Raw genomic sequence first — 16922 nt, 5'->3', positions numbered from 1 at the left:
TGGCATGGAACTCGGCAGCTGTTTGGGAAATACAAGTTCCACAGCTTGTGGTCAGATGTTTACTGTGTGCTCTAGGGAAAATGTGAGCAAACATCGCTTTGCAGTACACAGGAACGGAATATATATTTCAGTGGGTGGAGCATTTAAAATAAATTGGTGGAGGATACATTTAGGACGCAATTGTCAGGCCTGGAAGTCAGGAGTCTTTCTATGTGCAAATAAAACACAATAAAAGTTGTTTACTATAATCCAGTTTTCTCCAGAAAAATCCTTCATTACCTTTAACGTGTAACCTGGTTGATGTTTTCTCACTTCCTGCAGTGCAGCTGTATTCCCCAGAATCCTCTAGTGCAAGGTCCTTAATGCGCAAAGTGTGAACTGTTTCTTTCGCGATCATCTCGTACTTCCCTCCGTGTCTGATCACCGAGGATCCTTTCCTCCATTCTGCCGCCATGTTGGGATTAGAGAGCTCACAGATTAGCGCAATCTCACCCTTCTCCTCAGCCTCCACCGGCTGCAGCGGTTTGGTAAATTTCAAAGCAACGGCTGGTCAAAACAAACAGCGTGGTGTAACGTCATTATCACAGATGGAAGTGCAATAAAGTAAACGTCACTTGTAAAATAAAAGGGCATTAAAAGTCACTGAGACTTTGTAACCAGATGAAAACTTACGTATGCAAACTGGGTGTTATTATATAGGGAATAGAACATTGTGATGGAAAAAATTGACAGCAAGATGTAGGGAACTTTGATATATTATATATCTGATAATGTCTCCCATGTCTCCGTAATTATAACCATACAAGTTAACCTGTGCATGATACTCATGCATTCTAGTCAAATCAAGCTACTTAAGGTGTTAAAAAGGTTCTTGTCATCTTCATCGCCACACACACGCCGCTAGGCTTTTATATATTAGATAATGCTAAGAATTTAGTAGGTCAGTGTAGTATATAACTCCGCCCAGAAGGTGGCGCTGCAGCTTGAGCACTCTGTCACCCGGTAGTTTTTTCCACACATACACACACACACACTAACACAGCATGTGTGTTCATGAGGTAAAATTACCTCACGAAAATGAGTTTGAGCCCTCAACTCGTAAATTTAGCCTTTACTACCCCTCCCACGGGGGGAAGGGGGGATGATGGAAGTTAACTGACTTCACTATTATAATTTTTTTGTCAAATAATGTCAGTATACCAAATTTCAGGTCAATTGGATGAGCCCTTTCTGAGAAAATAGTTTTTTCCACATACACACACACACTAACACACGCCGCTAGGCTTTTATATATGAGATAATGCTAAGAATTTAGTAGGTCAGTGTAGTATATAACTCCGCCCAGCAGGTGGCGCTGCAGCTTGAGCACTCTGTCACCCGGTAGTTTTTTCCACACACTAACACACGCCGCTAGGCTTTTATATACTAGATTAGATGTCAGTGAGGGGTTCTGTGACCATATAAAGGTATGAGGCCATAGGTCAGTGCTGTTATGTAGGTTACTGTAAAAACATCAGTAAACACTAATCATAAGGATATAAACTGAGTTTTTTGTGTGGTATGGCGAAATGCATGAAAAAAAATGAGAATTGCATTAAAAGTGCACGTAAACCAAGGGGTTAGTTGAACCCCATGGTTGAATCAAAAGAGCAGTCATAATACCCTGGTTGACGTTGGACAAAGGTTAACTCTTTATAAATGCAGCAGTGATGCAGTTTTGTGTGTTGGGCTTCAAACCGTGTTAACTAGTGTGTAGCAATTGTGCTTTTGGAGTAGTGGCCATAGATCCATAGATCCATTTGGTCATTGGCAGCTCATGTGTTCATGTTTCACATATGTCACCTCATTGATTGTGAAACGCGTTGATCACACACTCTTGTGTCCTTCCAAGAGTCCATACTTTTTTTTTTGCGCATTATTTACCTTTAACATCCAATTCGGCTACAGATGTATTCTGTCCCACTCTGAAGCTGACAAGACCCGAATCTTCCAGGGAAACCTTTTTTAGAGTCAAAGTATGAATTTTGCCCTTGTGGACAACTATCTCGTTCATCACATTGCTCTGCAGAGGGACTCCGGCTAGACACCAATGGACATCGGGGGCATTATCCTTAGACACCTTACACTTAAATATAGCGTCTTCTCCCTCCTCTACTGACACGTTTTGCAACTGATCCACAATGAAAGGCTCAGGCTCTAAAATAGAACATAGTGTTAAACAGGGTTATGTTCCCTCTATAATATGTCTCAAACTCAAAATGTGCTGTAACGTTGCTCTGCCAGTTGTGACTGCCAATGGATTCAAATCTTAGTAATATGGTTATCAATTCTGCTAACAAGGAAAAGTAGAGGTGTTATCATTTTCTAAAATGTACTAGATAAATGATAGCTAGAATGTGATTTGTTGCTATGGGCAACACCTCCACTTTTCTTTATTAGCAGGATTGATAAATTTAACAATTATTGCCATCATGTTCCAGTCGGGTAATACTGGAACTTATTTCTAATACAGTAATAATAGAGTAGATTGTAACGGCTGGTCTAATATTATATTATAGAAAAAGTAATAGCTCCTTAAGTTGAAAAGACAATTTGGAACAATTGTTACCAGTATCTGGTTTCATTTATTGGCTATTTGAAGTCACAAATGTTGTAAACCACCCCCAAACACACACATAAAACTGGTCAGAGTAACGGACTCATTTCAATGCCCTTCAATGCCCACTGGGCCATAGGCAGAAGCCTAGGTGGCCTAATGAATGATCTGGCTCTGACCAATCTTGTCCCTTTGTTTTGTGGAAAAATCAATAAAGCTTTAGAAAAAATAAAAAGTATTCCATTACCTTTTACAAAGACAGTAGCCACCGATTTCTGGTCTCCGGTGTCACATGTGTATTCTGCGGCGTCTGACTGCTGTAGTTTATGTATCTGGAGTTCTACCACATGACCAGACTGCCTCATTTCATATTTCGGCCCTGGTTTAAGGGCCACTCCAGCTTTCTGCCACTTCACAGGGGTGTCAGGCTTGGAGATCTCCGCCTTTAGCGTCACAGATCCATTCTCTTCTCCCTGCTCGTTCTGTAGTTGGCGGGTGATCAGCACTGGGAGAGCTGGGAAATGACAACGGCGTGCGTTAGGCAGTGAAAACCATTTTGTTTCAGGAGCAGCTAGCGGAGCATTGAACCGATCCGTTCTCTGGTTATCCCATTATTACAGCTGTGATCCCCTGTTGTAAGAATATTGTTTAAGTGGACTTGTCTTCACCAAACAGTGGGGCAGCCATTTTGAACTAATGCCTAGGAATATAATGCCTATCAATTCACTAGAAAACACTGACATCACTGAGGCTTGAGGAACAGATTTGGAGACAACCAGGAATATCTATTCATTATTATTATCATTTATTTTTATAGCGCCCCCAATTACAGAGAGCTGTACAGAGAATATTTGTCATTCACATCAGTCCCTGTCCCATTGGAGCTTACAGTCTAAATACCGTAACACACACACTAGGGTTACATTTTCAGGAGACAATTAACCTAACAGTATGCTTCTGGACTTTGGGAGAAAACTCACGCAAACACGGGGAGAACATACAAACTCCACACAGATGAAACCCTGGTCAGGAATTGAACTCATGACCCCAGTGCTGTGAAGCAGCAATGCTAACCGCTTCCACAATGCTGCCTATCATGCCTCAATGATGCCGCCACTTCCTAGTGACTTGATAGGCTTCATTCTCAAGAATATTGGTTCAGACCATTAAATGGCTGCCTCAATTATATGTAGAAGACAGGTACAACGTTTGGCCCATAGCAAAATTTGGGGATGAGCCCAGCAATGACGCCCCATCCCCTGCACTAAAAAAGATAATCACTATATTTATTTATTATTTAACAGTTATATATATATAACACATACTACAAATTACATAGACATTTACATAGAACATCTAATCATTCAAATATTTAATGTGATTGACCAGAAGTCATGGAACAGACAATAAAAAGGTGAAACTTTCTCCTGCACACATCCAGTTATGATCTGCCGTCTACGGCCTGGAACACCTCCTGTTTCTGGTCTATGTAGCAACTTCCAGCCAATTCCTTGAACACGGAATAGTTTATATGAAGAAAGTTGTGATTGCTGGCGCTGTCCGAAAGCCCGCTCTTATCTGTCCTCTCACCTGTCACATGCACAGCAGAAGTAACCTTCTGATCTCCGGTATCACAGGTGTAGTCTCCCGAGTCCTCCGTCTGGGCCTGGTGTATGATCAGCTCCACAGTTTTACCTTTTTGCCTTAGTTCATGCTTGTCGCCGGATCGTAGCTGCACCGCCCCCTTTTTCCACTGAACCTGGGCGTCGGGCTTTGAGATCTGCGCTCGTATGGTAACTGTAGAACCCTCCTCGCAGTTCTGGTTTTCAGGTTTCTGTTCGAAAACCACTGGGATTGCTGCACCAAAGTAAAGGAGGACAGTAAGTATAGGAAATCATACTAAAAAGTGATGATTTCACCTCCACCCCCCCTTTGGGTAACATGGTAGATGGGAAGAGCCGATTTGTGGAGACAATGTTTCACCAGGAAGAGTAAATTAATATTATTACTGGGGGGCAGGTGTTATGAAATTACATGAATCATAATTAATTTAATAATTTACTGATATTTACAGGATATACTTTTTTTTTAACTCCATGCTGATTGCAAAGTTACCATAACATTTACAAAGGTCATCAGAATACAACTTGTTCAAATGAGGGGAACATTCTGTTTTTTTGTTTACAAATAATTAATCATAATCTCTTGTATTAGAGAAGATCTATCGTCCAAAAATGACAAGATTGGCTCTCCATGAATGTTAGATATATTTACTATTAATTCTTAATATTATTTGCATTTATAGTATAGCTATGATAATTCTAATAGGTGAGGTCTAAATCTTAGCATAATTAATTAGAAAAAAATGGCACAGGGTTGGGGTCATGCAGTGAGGAAGGAAAGACATAACGAAAGATATAAGGTGATTTAAAGGTTGATTCAGGCACTGGAGATTAGTTTAAAACCAGTGAGATGAAAAAAAAATATCCTTTGATGTATGCAACCTGCATAATGGACCCATTCATTTCAATGTTGTTTCCACATGTGCACTAAAAACTCAATTGAAATGAATGTGAAAAGCTTAATTTGTGGAATTTTCCATTACTATCCTAACGGGTCAGTAAACTCTGTGCATCTCATGTGCAATTTGTGTACCTGAAACCGTGACTTTAGCCTTAGTCTCCTGGTCTCCAGTGTCACAGGTGTAAACACCGGAATCTTCTGGCTTCACATTGTGGATCTGCAGGATCTGGACAGTGCCATGATCCAGGAAAGTGTGCTTGGCGCTGGGAGAGATTTGTTCTGCGCCTTTTCTCCATATCAGGGGCACGTTGGGCTGCGATAACTCGCATTGTAGAACAACTGTTGCATCTTCTTCCACCTCCACATCTGTCAGTTTTCTCGTGAAGACCGGGAGCTGGGCTGGAATAACAGTAGTCTCTTGTAATAAAGCAGAGACACTGGACAGTGTATCAGGATTCTTATGTTGGATATACAAGTCCAATAGGCCACAGACATTAGGGTCAATTTGGACAAGATTCAACCATTCACCATTTTCCGAGCAGATGAAGCTCTGCGGAAACCGTGTGGTGCCATATAAATAAATATTAATAATAATAATTATACTTAATTATTATCAGTAACATCTTATATGTATCTAGAACAGAGTGCTGTCTCTCTCCTTAAAATTCAACACAAAGATGGGTATGTCAGACAATCAGTATTACCAACGCCCTTGTGTTGCCCATAGTCAATTATTAATTGTATTTTAATCACACCATACAACTCTGTATTTCATCTTTCAGCTGGTTAATATCTAGATTTTATTGGAGATATTATTTGTATTTCCCAGTGCATTGACGGAGCACTTGGGAAAGTGGTGGAGATACCCAGACATGTTTTTTTTTTTACCTTTGACGGTGAGATCGGCTTTGGACGTATACGGACCGACTCTAAACGTGACAGGTCCGGAGTCATCCAGTGTGACACCGCTCAGTCTAAGGAGGTGAATCTTCTCTTTCTCCACTGAGATCTCATTCATCTCATTGTTCTCCAGAGTTACACCCTGCAGTTTCCATTCTACATCCTTGGCGTTTGCGTGGGAGATTTCGCACTTGAATACAACGTCTTCTCCAGCAAACACCGACAGGTCCTTAAGATTGCTGACAATTTTGACATCCGGTTCTGAATTTTGAGAATGGTTGATTTATTGTTACATCCCATTATCAGTGATACTACCATACAGGTAAAACTGGTAATTCTGTATACTAATTTGTTTACATACCCTAATAACTCCATACAACTCCAATGACAATGTTCTAGACTACTCTGAGTTACTCTGATCATACAACATATGATAAAGCAAGTACAGCTTATATAGAATGCTCTAAATAGACTTGGGATTTTATTCATTAAAAAGCTGGGTTCATTTCACATGAAGTATATGCTTCAGACAACCATAAAATTATTCTATTAACTATAATAAGTTATTTTAAAATCTGAAAAGAAGTACAATCCCTTAGTAATATTGTAAAACGCTATGTGGTAATTGGTGTCAGACTTTCAGGCACAGAATTCCATGACAATAATTAGTTGCACTACTATGAAATTACCTTTTACAGTGAGCAATGCTGAGGTTTTCTTGCTTCGAGCGACACACACATATTCTCCAGCATCCTCCAGCTCTAGGTTGTTAATAATCAGCTTGCGCACTGTGCCGTCTTGTTTCATTTCATATTTCTTGTTGGCCTGCAGTTTCTCAGCTCCTTTGCTCCATTCTACAGAGGCCATCTTGGCGGAGACCTCGCAGTGGAGACAAGCGGCTCCACCCTCTTCTGCTTCCACGTTCTTCAAATTCTGCAGAAACTGGAGTACTGCAATGCAACAGTTAGAGACTCATTAAGTACTTGCTAAAAATAAACTGATAACCAACTTAGAGGCACCCCATCGCCATTAATTAAAGCCAATACTCAATTTAAAAAGGTAATTTTCCTGCTTTTTATAAATGTTGAGTATACATCCCTCAGAACAAGAGACATTATTCCCATGACATAACATGATCCTTTCTCCAACAAGATTACATGAATCATTAGCAGCAGTCATCTTGTTCTTACCTGGACAGTTAGTTTCTGACCTGTCCAACTGTTTAAAGGGAAATTCTACCTTTGAACATTACTTTGCTTTAATAAGCGCCACCTTATATAGAAGCCAAGTGTGGATCTCTACATTAGAAGCCTACTGGAGCGTGATTTGCCTGATCACTGAATGGGCCAGGAGGCTGGGTGGTGAAGCATCAGTTATCCCAAAGGATTTCAGTTTGTTTTTACCCACATTTATCACTTATGTAGGAATAGATCATAACAACTGGCTGGAAAGATACATATCTATGAGTGTTCTTGGGATAACCACTGCTGTGAAATTGAACAAGACTCAGAAGTATAAATATAGTAATGTTTCCATTACTAAGTTTGCTGTTTCATGGTCTCTGGTGCAAACCTTGGCATAAACCATGAAAATAATGATGATGATCTAGTAATACCACTCACCATTCACTTTGACGGTTGCGGTGGTCTGTTGGTCTCCTGTATCACAGGTATAATCAGCTGCGTCTTCTCCTTCAGCGTCAAAGACGACCAGTTCAGCCACCGCCCCTTCTTGTCTCATCTCATACTTGGCACAAGGGAACAGAGCTATGGTCCCCTTCCTCCATTCTAGAGGGACGTTAGGCTTGGACGTCTCACAGCGCAAAGTCACCGTAACGCCGTCCTCTACTACTGTATTCTTCAGCGGCTTTATAAACACTATGGGTAGAGCTGCAACACAACATGGCGGCCAGTGAGGAAACCACAAGATATACAGATATAGATATATCTATTGTATCACAGTATAATGAACTTGTGAACATTCATCAATATTCCTGTTTGCGAATACAATAAGTGCTAAATATAATATTCCTGTTGTTATCTTCATTTACAATCCAAGTCAAATTATCACTGAACCATTATCAGTATTTACTCTTTAATTATATTAAACCTTTTGTAAAAACTTTTCACAGATGTTTTCAGTATTTGTATTCATTATTAAAAATGTTATCATTTTAGGTCTTTATTTTTTTTTTCTTTGGAATATTATAAGTTATGAAGTAGTTTTCTTCTTTGTGCTAAGCCCCTATGGCTGTTGTTTCACCCTCCAATCAATAAACAACATCCTAACTGCCCGGCAGTCCTGTCTGGCATCGTCCTCTTTATACCAATGGGAGTGATCTGGCTGATTACTGGCGTGGCCAAGATGGTACAAGGGCATGTCTAGATGGATTAGATCAGGGGCTTGGGTGAGTCTTGGGCGTGGTCTATTGTATCCTGATTTTAAAATCAGGTGTGTTTTGAAATATGCAGAACAATTATTTTTACATGATGATTGACAATCTTGATGAAGCCCCAACAAGAGCCCTGTAAGTACACCTTTTATTTCTTCCTTTGAATTAAATTGAATACAGAGGCACCTTCTATACCAAAGTTTAAATATTTATTGTGTATCTTCTGCTATCCTGAATTGACTGACATATTTAACCTGTATGGCTCCCTTCTGCTACATTCTGGACCTCACACATGTATTTCGGCTTCTGTAATTTGCCTTCTTGGCTGACCCAGAGACTTGCCTCTCAGCTTCATGAATATTATACAAATATACAGAGACTGGAAAACATGATTCACTTCTGAAACTCTGAAGATGCATTTACACAAAACCCAAAGTGGAATAAAATTGGTACGGGGCAAATCCTTGATCTTAACCACAAAAACATCAGACAAAGGCCTTGAAACACGTTTCTGTATATACAGTCAGCATCTGTCCTTATAAAGAGCTCTGCTGGTTATCGAATTTCAAGATCCAATCTATTTCTAATAAAGTAAATTCTGTTCATCTAGATCATGTACAATTATCAGATCATTCCGCTATATCCAACTGAGTGATATCACCATTTGACTTTCAACTATTTTGCTGTCTGGACCAAAGCCGTCTCTTTATCTTAATTCTTCTAGGTGCCACCTGAGTCGACCTATGAACTGCAACGGTTTGAGTCAAAATGGAGCTGAGGTCGTAGACAAAAGGTTTTGGCATCAAGATGTAGGGCATAAATTAACGTTTCCTACTTATATAGAAATGATAATGACAGTTTGTTTAATGTTAGACATATACATAGAAGATTTGATAGTCAATCTTTCACCTAAATTGGCCATTTGACAAATTCTATCCAGCCCAACAGCAAATTGGGTCATCATCATCATCACCAGCTATTTATGAAGCGCCACTAATTCCACAGCGCTGTACAGAGAACTCACCCACATCAGTCCCTGCCCCATAGGAGCTTACAGTCTAAATTCTCTAACATACAAACACAGACCGCATGAGACTATGGTCAACTTAATAGCAGCCAATTAATATACTAGTATGTGTTTTTGGTATTTTTGGAGTGTGGGAGGAAACTGGAGCACCCGGAGGAAACTCATGACCCCAGTGCTATGAGGCAGAAGTACTAACCATTAGACCCCTAAATGATGAACATGTCTGGTCATTGGTTAACCAAGAAGATTTGTTGCTAGATCATTTTGGAATTCAATCATTATTTCTGCCATGTAATGATCTTCTGTGCTGTTTGGTCCTCAACATGTGTGAGGTAGGTAGATGAAGAGTTCAAATGATCGTTGGTGAAGCCAAACACCTACAACATGTGCGTTCAGTGTAAGGGATGGTTCTGTCTGAGGAAAGACAATAGCTAGGGACACACCAGTTGATTAGTTTAGACGAGATGGTCCAGAGGCTCCAGACACAAAGCTTTACCTTTTACTGTTAAGTAGGCTTTTGTCTCCTGGTCCCCAGTGTCACAGCTGTACTCTCCCGTGTCCTCCAGCTTCAGATTATGAATGAGCAATTCCCCCACACGTTTGCTCTGCCGCATCTCGTACTTGCTGCCCGGCTGCAGTCCTAATCCACCTTTCCTCCATTCTAACGCAGCACCGGACTTGGAGGTTTCACAGCGCAAAGTTACGGTGTCCTCCTCCAGCGCTTCGATGTTCTGTAGCGGGCGCGTGAAGGTAACGGGTAATGCTAAAAAAATCATAAAGAAAAGTTATAAATCCATCCAAGTTACTCCATAGACTGAAGCCGAGTACACACTACAGGCTTTTCATCCAATTATTGTGCCGATCACACGACAAACGACTGTTAGGTCTGATATTGCATTAGGGTGTACGCTCCAACGATCATGTTACATCATACCAAAACACATCATATCGTTTGATTTTATAAACTTCCTAATCAACGATGGGACGATGTTGGGCAAATGTGGAAGTGTGTATACACTCACGACTAGCAGTGTAGGGGCAGCACGGTGGCTCAGTGGTTAGCACTTCTGCCTTACTGGGGTCATGAGTTTGATTCCCGACCACGGCCTTATCTGTGAGGAGTGTGTATGTTCTCCCCGTGTTTGCGTGGGTTTTCCTCCAGGTTCTCCAGTTTCCTCCCACACTCCAAAAACCTACTGGCAGGTTAATTGACTGCTAACAAATTGACCCTAGTCTGTGTCTGCCTGTATGTGTATGTTAGGGAATTTAGACTGTAAACCCCAATGGGGCAGGGACTGATGTGAGTGAGTTCTCTGTACAGCGCTGCGGAATTAGTGGCGCTATATAAATAAATGGTGATGATGATGATGATGATGATCTGTAGAGTGTAGATCACAGATCTGACGGTAAACCCTGTAGTAATTTTCTGTAGTGTGTACCCAGCTTAAGACACATTAATTTTGAAGCAGCAATGACAGTTCAGCACACATTGATCTAACCTTTCAGCACACATTGATCTAACCTTTCAAAGAAAGGTATACTCAGAATTTATAAGTCCTAATACATAAGTATAGAGCGTTAATACACAATATTGTATCAACATTACCAATGGATTTCAGATCACAAATATTCTGTACAAAGTCTACGTTCTAGACAGAAGTATCTTAGACTTTCAAAGGATTAATTATAAAGAGTTTAGTCAAATTAATTTTTCGATAATTGTACCTGTTATATTTTTGAACTGCCTATTTTGTCATTGGAAGTGTTAATATATATTAAGTATAATTAAATCAAAACTATCACCAGCTACAACACACGTTCACTTTCTCTGATCACAAAGGCAATAAAATAACACAATTTTGGTTCTATATTATGAAAACAATAATTAAATAAATAGTACACAAAATTCATACGACAATATTGCAACTTCTGCAAGTACAATTTATATGTAATGTAGCATGTTTGTCTCTATTAGATTAAACACTAATAATCAACATTTTGCATCTATATTTTTAAAGAAAAAACTAATGAATTGATTGAATGTACAGTCATAATTTTTTCTTTATGTACCTAAGTACTTTCTGCAGGTCCGTGCAGTTATTATTGTTATGTGACATAAAGACACAGAAACGTAGACTCATAACGTACAAACTAATCCTGCACTCTACAGAAAGATAAAGGGACAATATATTGGACAGTGATGTTGGGCTGGATGCATAAAAAGAGCTTTATATATATTGTAATCTGCTATTTGATGCACAAATATTAGAGGCAATGTTGCAAAATGTTCCAGAAAGTTGAGTTACAAAATCACAAGACATATTTTGATAATAATTTTTTATTAGCTAAATTTACTTGTACAGTATTTATAGCAGAGAGATCTATATACAATAGAGCTGTACAATATTTAAATGGGAACTATAATTAACAAAATTATGATTTTTACAGTTAAGTACATTGAATCTTAAGCTGTAGTACCAATTGCTGCTTTCCCGTTTGTTTCCCCTTATTAAGCAAATTGACGATAAAATACATATACATTTTACTGCCACCTTATATAAAGTCCATGTCTAATCCATCTTGAGGATTTTTATACTGAATTTAACTAATGTTATGGCATGACATAACTCCCAACATTCCTGCTTTTGGCGGGACAGGGATTATATGTAAGGAGGAAAAGTTAATTGCCAAAATGGGCGTTTCCTGGTGGGTGTGGGTGGATTGCAATTAATTTTTTTCCCAATTTCACAAGTCTAAATTTTGGGAGGTATGGCATGATATATTATTATGATATGATATTATGATATATATTATTATGATCTTTATATTTATTAAGGACTGACATATTACGCAGTGCTGTACATTGAGGGAATCATAACCTGACACAAACAAATTACATACAAAGACAGGAAATAGATCCAATTGTACCATTATTCACCTTTCAACGCCTGATATATACAGTATATCTTGTGACACTATAAATCGCTGTGATGCTATAAGGCAACATAAATAAGTATCTCTGCATTTCAGGAAGGAAAAAAGACGAGACAAGACGACACAAGACGACAAGTGTTTGTTTTTATCTTATTTTATTTAACTTTCTAGAAGCCCGTCATTGTAACAAACAAATTGTGGAAGGAAATCCAAAATCAATCTACATTTTAAAAACATAAATTCTATGCAACTGGACATTGCTAAGAATTCATTGTACAATGTAACATTCGTTGACTGCAGACCAAGATCTATTACAGTGAACAGGGAAGGGAGGAGGTTTGAGAGCTCAGACTACTATAGTTTGAAATTCACTTGATAAATGTCGCTTCAACTCTCCCGCTCACAAGCAGACACCTTTAAACCAGTTTATTTTCCCATCAGAAGGCAAGAGAGGACTTATAATTATAAACAGTAAATCATGTTATTATCTTACTAGAGGAAAGAATTTTTAATTTGTGTTTCCATTTAAGTAGACAAAGAGGACGCAAAATGTTTACCTTGTACTTGTAGATGGCCAGTTGTTCTGGCATTACTGCAGATGCAGGTGTAATCTCCGGCATCTGCTACAATGACATCGTGGACGATGAGCGTTGTCGTGGTTCCGTCCTGTTGCGGTACATACTTGTCACTAGACAGAAGGATCGCATCTCCTTTGCGCCACTCCACACACACGTTCGGCTTGTTCACCTGGCACTGTAGAGTGGCTTTTTCACCCTCTACGACATTAACTGTTTTCAATTCCTCTTTAAATAACAGAGGGAGGGCTGGAAAGTCACAAAATCAGAGTTTCCATGTGTTAGTAATGGGAGACTAAACTTGAAATATATATAGTCATATATGATGTATGAGGGCGACACTGACTTTCTGCTGGATTTTTGTTACACAGTAAATTCTGTATTATTTCCACCCTACTAGATCACAAACAGTTAAATGATCTCTCACAAATGCCAGACAATGGCCTTAAAGGGTGATGACAAAAAAAGACAAGATTTTAAAAGTGTTTGGCAAAATATTCACGTGGTTCCTTCTATGGCCGCAATTTTTTTGTGTATGTCGCCATCAAAATTTGGTCATCAACGTCCCCGGTCTCACTACAACCACAGAATGAATTGTCATCATTCCAGTTTACATACTGCTCAGAGTATAGTCACCAATGTAGAACTATGGAGCACGGACAGGACAGGTATCGGAAGAAAAACTGTTTAAGTGTTTTCATTGTTTAAAGTTTAATATATCCACACACTGGGTGGATGGGTGGAGTTGTATGGAAATGTTATTTTGGTGATAACTAGGCAAGACTTGTGCCTCTGTATAACTATAAAGAATATATAGGTATATTAAGATATACATACCTATAACCATATGGAAAATACAGACCTTCCTGTACCTACTGTATAAAATTTAAAACAGAATATTTCTTCCCTATATCTATAAAAAAGAGTTTATATAAAAGACGCCATTACCATTCACTGACAGCATTGCCATTGTCGTCTTATCGCCACATTTACAAGAATACTGCCCAGCGTCCTCTACATTAACATTACAGATGGTGAGATTGGCAGCCGCCCCATCCTGCTTGATGCTGATCCTGCCTCCGGCTTTCAGTTGGTCATCTCCTCTCATCCACTCCACCGAGAGGCCGGGTTTATTGAGCTCGCAGTACAAAACTACCGCTTCCCCTTCTGTTACTTCCATACCTTTCAGCTGCTCTTTAAAGATGACCGGAAGGGCTGGATATTTGATGTGGAGGTCGGACGGAAAAAAACAAATTGCCAAAAAGTTTGTTACCCAAGAGATTCAAGCTTCAACTAAAATGCACTGTATGAGAATATCCATGTTACCCAACCAACATCCCCAAACTTAACTGTTTATTAGTCACTAGTATTTACATAAATATAAATATTGGAAAAATTAACTAGAGATCAGCGAAATCTTGTTACATTTTCTTTATACTTGTGAAACTCAGATATTAGATATTAATTCGCACAAATAAGAATTCTTAATTTTAACAATTGTTTATTGATTTTTGGTTTCTGAGTTTCATTTTATCCAAATATATTTTAACTACATTGTCTAGGCAACATTTCTTCGCTTCCAGCTCATACACACTTTATAGTATCCCAAAATTGCATATTTCGAAGAAACTAAACCAGGTGTGAATTAGCCATAAACAATATTCTGAATAATAGAGGTGTTTTTTGAGGAGCTGTAGAGTAACATTTTATATTGTAATAATCTGATATTCCTACTTCAATACTTTGACTATAGGTAAAATGTCAAATTACCATTGACTGTTAACGAAGCCGTTGTCTTCTGGTCTCCACACACACAAGTGTACTGATCTGCGTCCTTCACTTCTAGGTCATTAATCTGGAGCTCCACTCTACAGCTCTCCTGCCTCAGGTCATACTTGTCACTAGGCCATAATGTCGCTTCACCCTTCGTCCACTGAACAGAAGCCGACGGCTTTGTCACCATACAGTGCAAAACCGCGGTTCCTCCCTCCGTACCCTCAACATTGGCGAGATCAACACTGAATTGTGCCGGTAGTTCTAAAAAGAAGAAGAAAAAAGACTGAATGGAGACAGATCTCCTGAAAGAGCCAAGTTGGTCATTCTGATGAGGGATCCAAATAAATGGTTCATGGAAGAAAGAAAATATTTATGGATGAATCTTTACCGGTGACTGTCAAGGTGGCTGTAGTGGCCTCCTCTCCACACAAACAGGTGTAGTTCCCAGAATCCTTCAGGTCTAGATCTCTGATGACCAGTTCGGTGTTAACGCCATCCTGTTTCATCTTATATTTGCTACTAGGTTTCAGAGTTTTCTGTCCTTTCTTCCACTCCACTGGTGCATTGGGCTTGGTAAGCCGGCAATGTAAAATGGCCTCCTGGCCCTCTGTTTCTTGTTTGTTTTTCAATTTCTCATCAAACAATACAGGCAACTCTGAGAAAAGCAATAAAGATAAGTGTTGCAAAAACACAATGACCCAATGATAGTTAAATTGGGGCCGTGGAGATGAGATGGAAGGCGAAGACCAATAAACCAACAAAGTAGTGTATTGTAACTTACTAAGACAGACTGAGAACATCCATGTAACACTGTGAGCACTTTATAAGACTAAAGCTCAATAAACTCAACTTAGACATCTTGAAAGATCTAGAACCAATCGTTTCATATTGTTTATTGTGGCAACATTGAGATTTTTCCATAGCTGTTAAATTACTGTATCTGGTCCACGGAATTAAAGTGACTTTCTTCTATTTGTTAGCCAAAAACTCATGGACACATTACACATTGGTTCTCTACTAAGCAACCTGATTGGTTTGAATGAAAACTTGTGTATGTGTCATGGGCAATTTTAATATAGGAGCAAATGCCTTGGGCCCACTATAAAAGGGATCCACCATTAGGCTTCTCACTGGTGTCTGGATTGGATAGACCTTAGGTGCTTCTTTCTCAGCCCCCAGATACTCCAGTATTAAAAGAAAGAGTCCCTTGTTTCAAAGAAGAATTTACCCCTTTGCGAATGTAACGGTCAAGCACACCCCCCCCCCCCCCCCAAAAAAAAAAGTAGTAGCCTCAACCTAAGAGTAGCTCAAGTGGCAGACGGGAGCCTATATCTGGTTTACGCCTAGACCTACACAAAGAAGACACGTGTGATCTAGAACATTACAGACATGTACGTTCTAGAACATTATATATATTGTTGGGCTTTTTATATCAATAACTGGACAAAATGATGGTCCATTAATTATACACAGAAATGTACTTACCCTGCACGGATAACTTTGCGGTGCTTTGCTGGTCTCCGCATATGGAAGTGTAGTTCCCGGCATCTTTAATGTCCAAATTATAGATTGTCAGCTCTGCGGCAGCACCCTCCTGCGACATGACGAATTTTTCACTTGCTTTGATCTCAGCATTGTTCTTCAGCCAGGACACTTTCACGCCGGGCTTATTCAGCTCGCAGCGCAAAGTGACCGCTTGTCCTTCAGTCGCCACTTCGTTCTTCAGTTCTTCCAGGAAGACGATAGGGAGGGCTAGAAAGTGCGGAGGGAACAAGTCGACTTAACAGCGGCAGAGGCATCTGAGGTTTGTTACAGTAAGTCTCATGAATGACACATCTCAGGGATCTAAGTGAAGCTTACTTTGATTGCACAGTGAATGAAAAAAGTTATTGCAATATTCTAATGATACATTATTTGAGTGAGCCTATGTGCCAAGTTACCAGTTGCTTCGTCGTTTAAAAATTAAAACTAACTATTCTTTCAGACATGTCTGTTTGATGGGACCGCAATTCAACTTTCTTTCCAGTAACAAGATTTTATTCTGGCATTTATCTCAGTTACGATATGATCAATAGCAGCAGATAGCCACTAATTACAACATAAGCAACTGCAATAGTACAATGAGGAGACACAAGACGAAACACATGAAGATGGAGACGATGGAAGACTATGGCAAGAAGAATGGAAATCAGAGGAACA

General features: G+C 39.4%; 1 protein-coding gene across 1 annotated transcript in view; it reads right to left on the bottom strand.

The window, feature by feature from the left end:
• The window catches only part of OBSCN (obscurin, cytoskeletal calmodulin and titin-interacting RhoGEF), a 284159-nt gene that overhangs the window by 140145 nt on the left and 127092 nt on the right, over positions 1-16922 (bottom strand). Inside the window, exons 48-61 of the mRNA XM_075214135.1 lie at positions 16209-16475; positions 15112-15378; positions 14718-14984; positions 13896-14162; positions 12930-13196; positions 9935-10201; positions 7642-7908; positions 6709-6969; positions 6008-6280; positions 5252-5518; positions 4187-4453; positions 2844-3110; positions 1924-2196; positions 280-546 (exon numbers count right to left, since the gene is read on the bottom strand). Coding sequence (XP_075070236.1) covers positions 280-546; positions 1924-2196; positions 2844-3110; positions 4187-4453; positions 5252-5518; positions 6008-6280; positions 6709-6969; positions 7642-7908; positions 9935-10201; positions 12930-13196; positions 13896-14162; positions 14718-14984; positions 15112-15378; positions 16209-16475 — 3744 coding nt within the window. The remainder of the gene's footprint in view (positions 1-279; positions 547-1923; positions 2197-2843; positions 3111-4186; positions 4454-5251; positions 5519-6007; positions 6281-6708; positions 6970-7641; positions 7909-9934; positions 10202-12929; positions 13197-13895; positions 14163-14717; positions 14985-15111; positions 15379-16208; positions 16476-16922) is intronic.

The sequence above is a fragment of the Mixophyes fleayi genome, chromosome 5, assembly GCF_038048845.1.
Source record: "Mixophyes fleayi isolate aMixFle1 chromosome 5, aMixFle1.hap1, whole genome shotgun sequence".
In the NCBI taxonomy this organism is placed as follows: domain Eukaryota; kingdom Metazoa; phylum Chordata; class Amphibia; order Anura; family Limnodynastidae; genus Mixophyes; species Mixophyes fleayi.
Note: the sequence above shows the minus strand (reverse complement) of the source record. Positions and strands in the feature narration are given on the sequence as shown.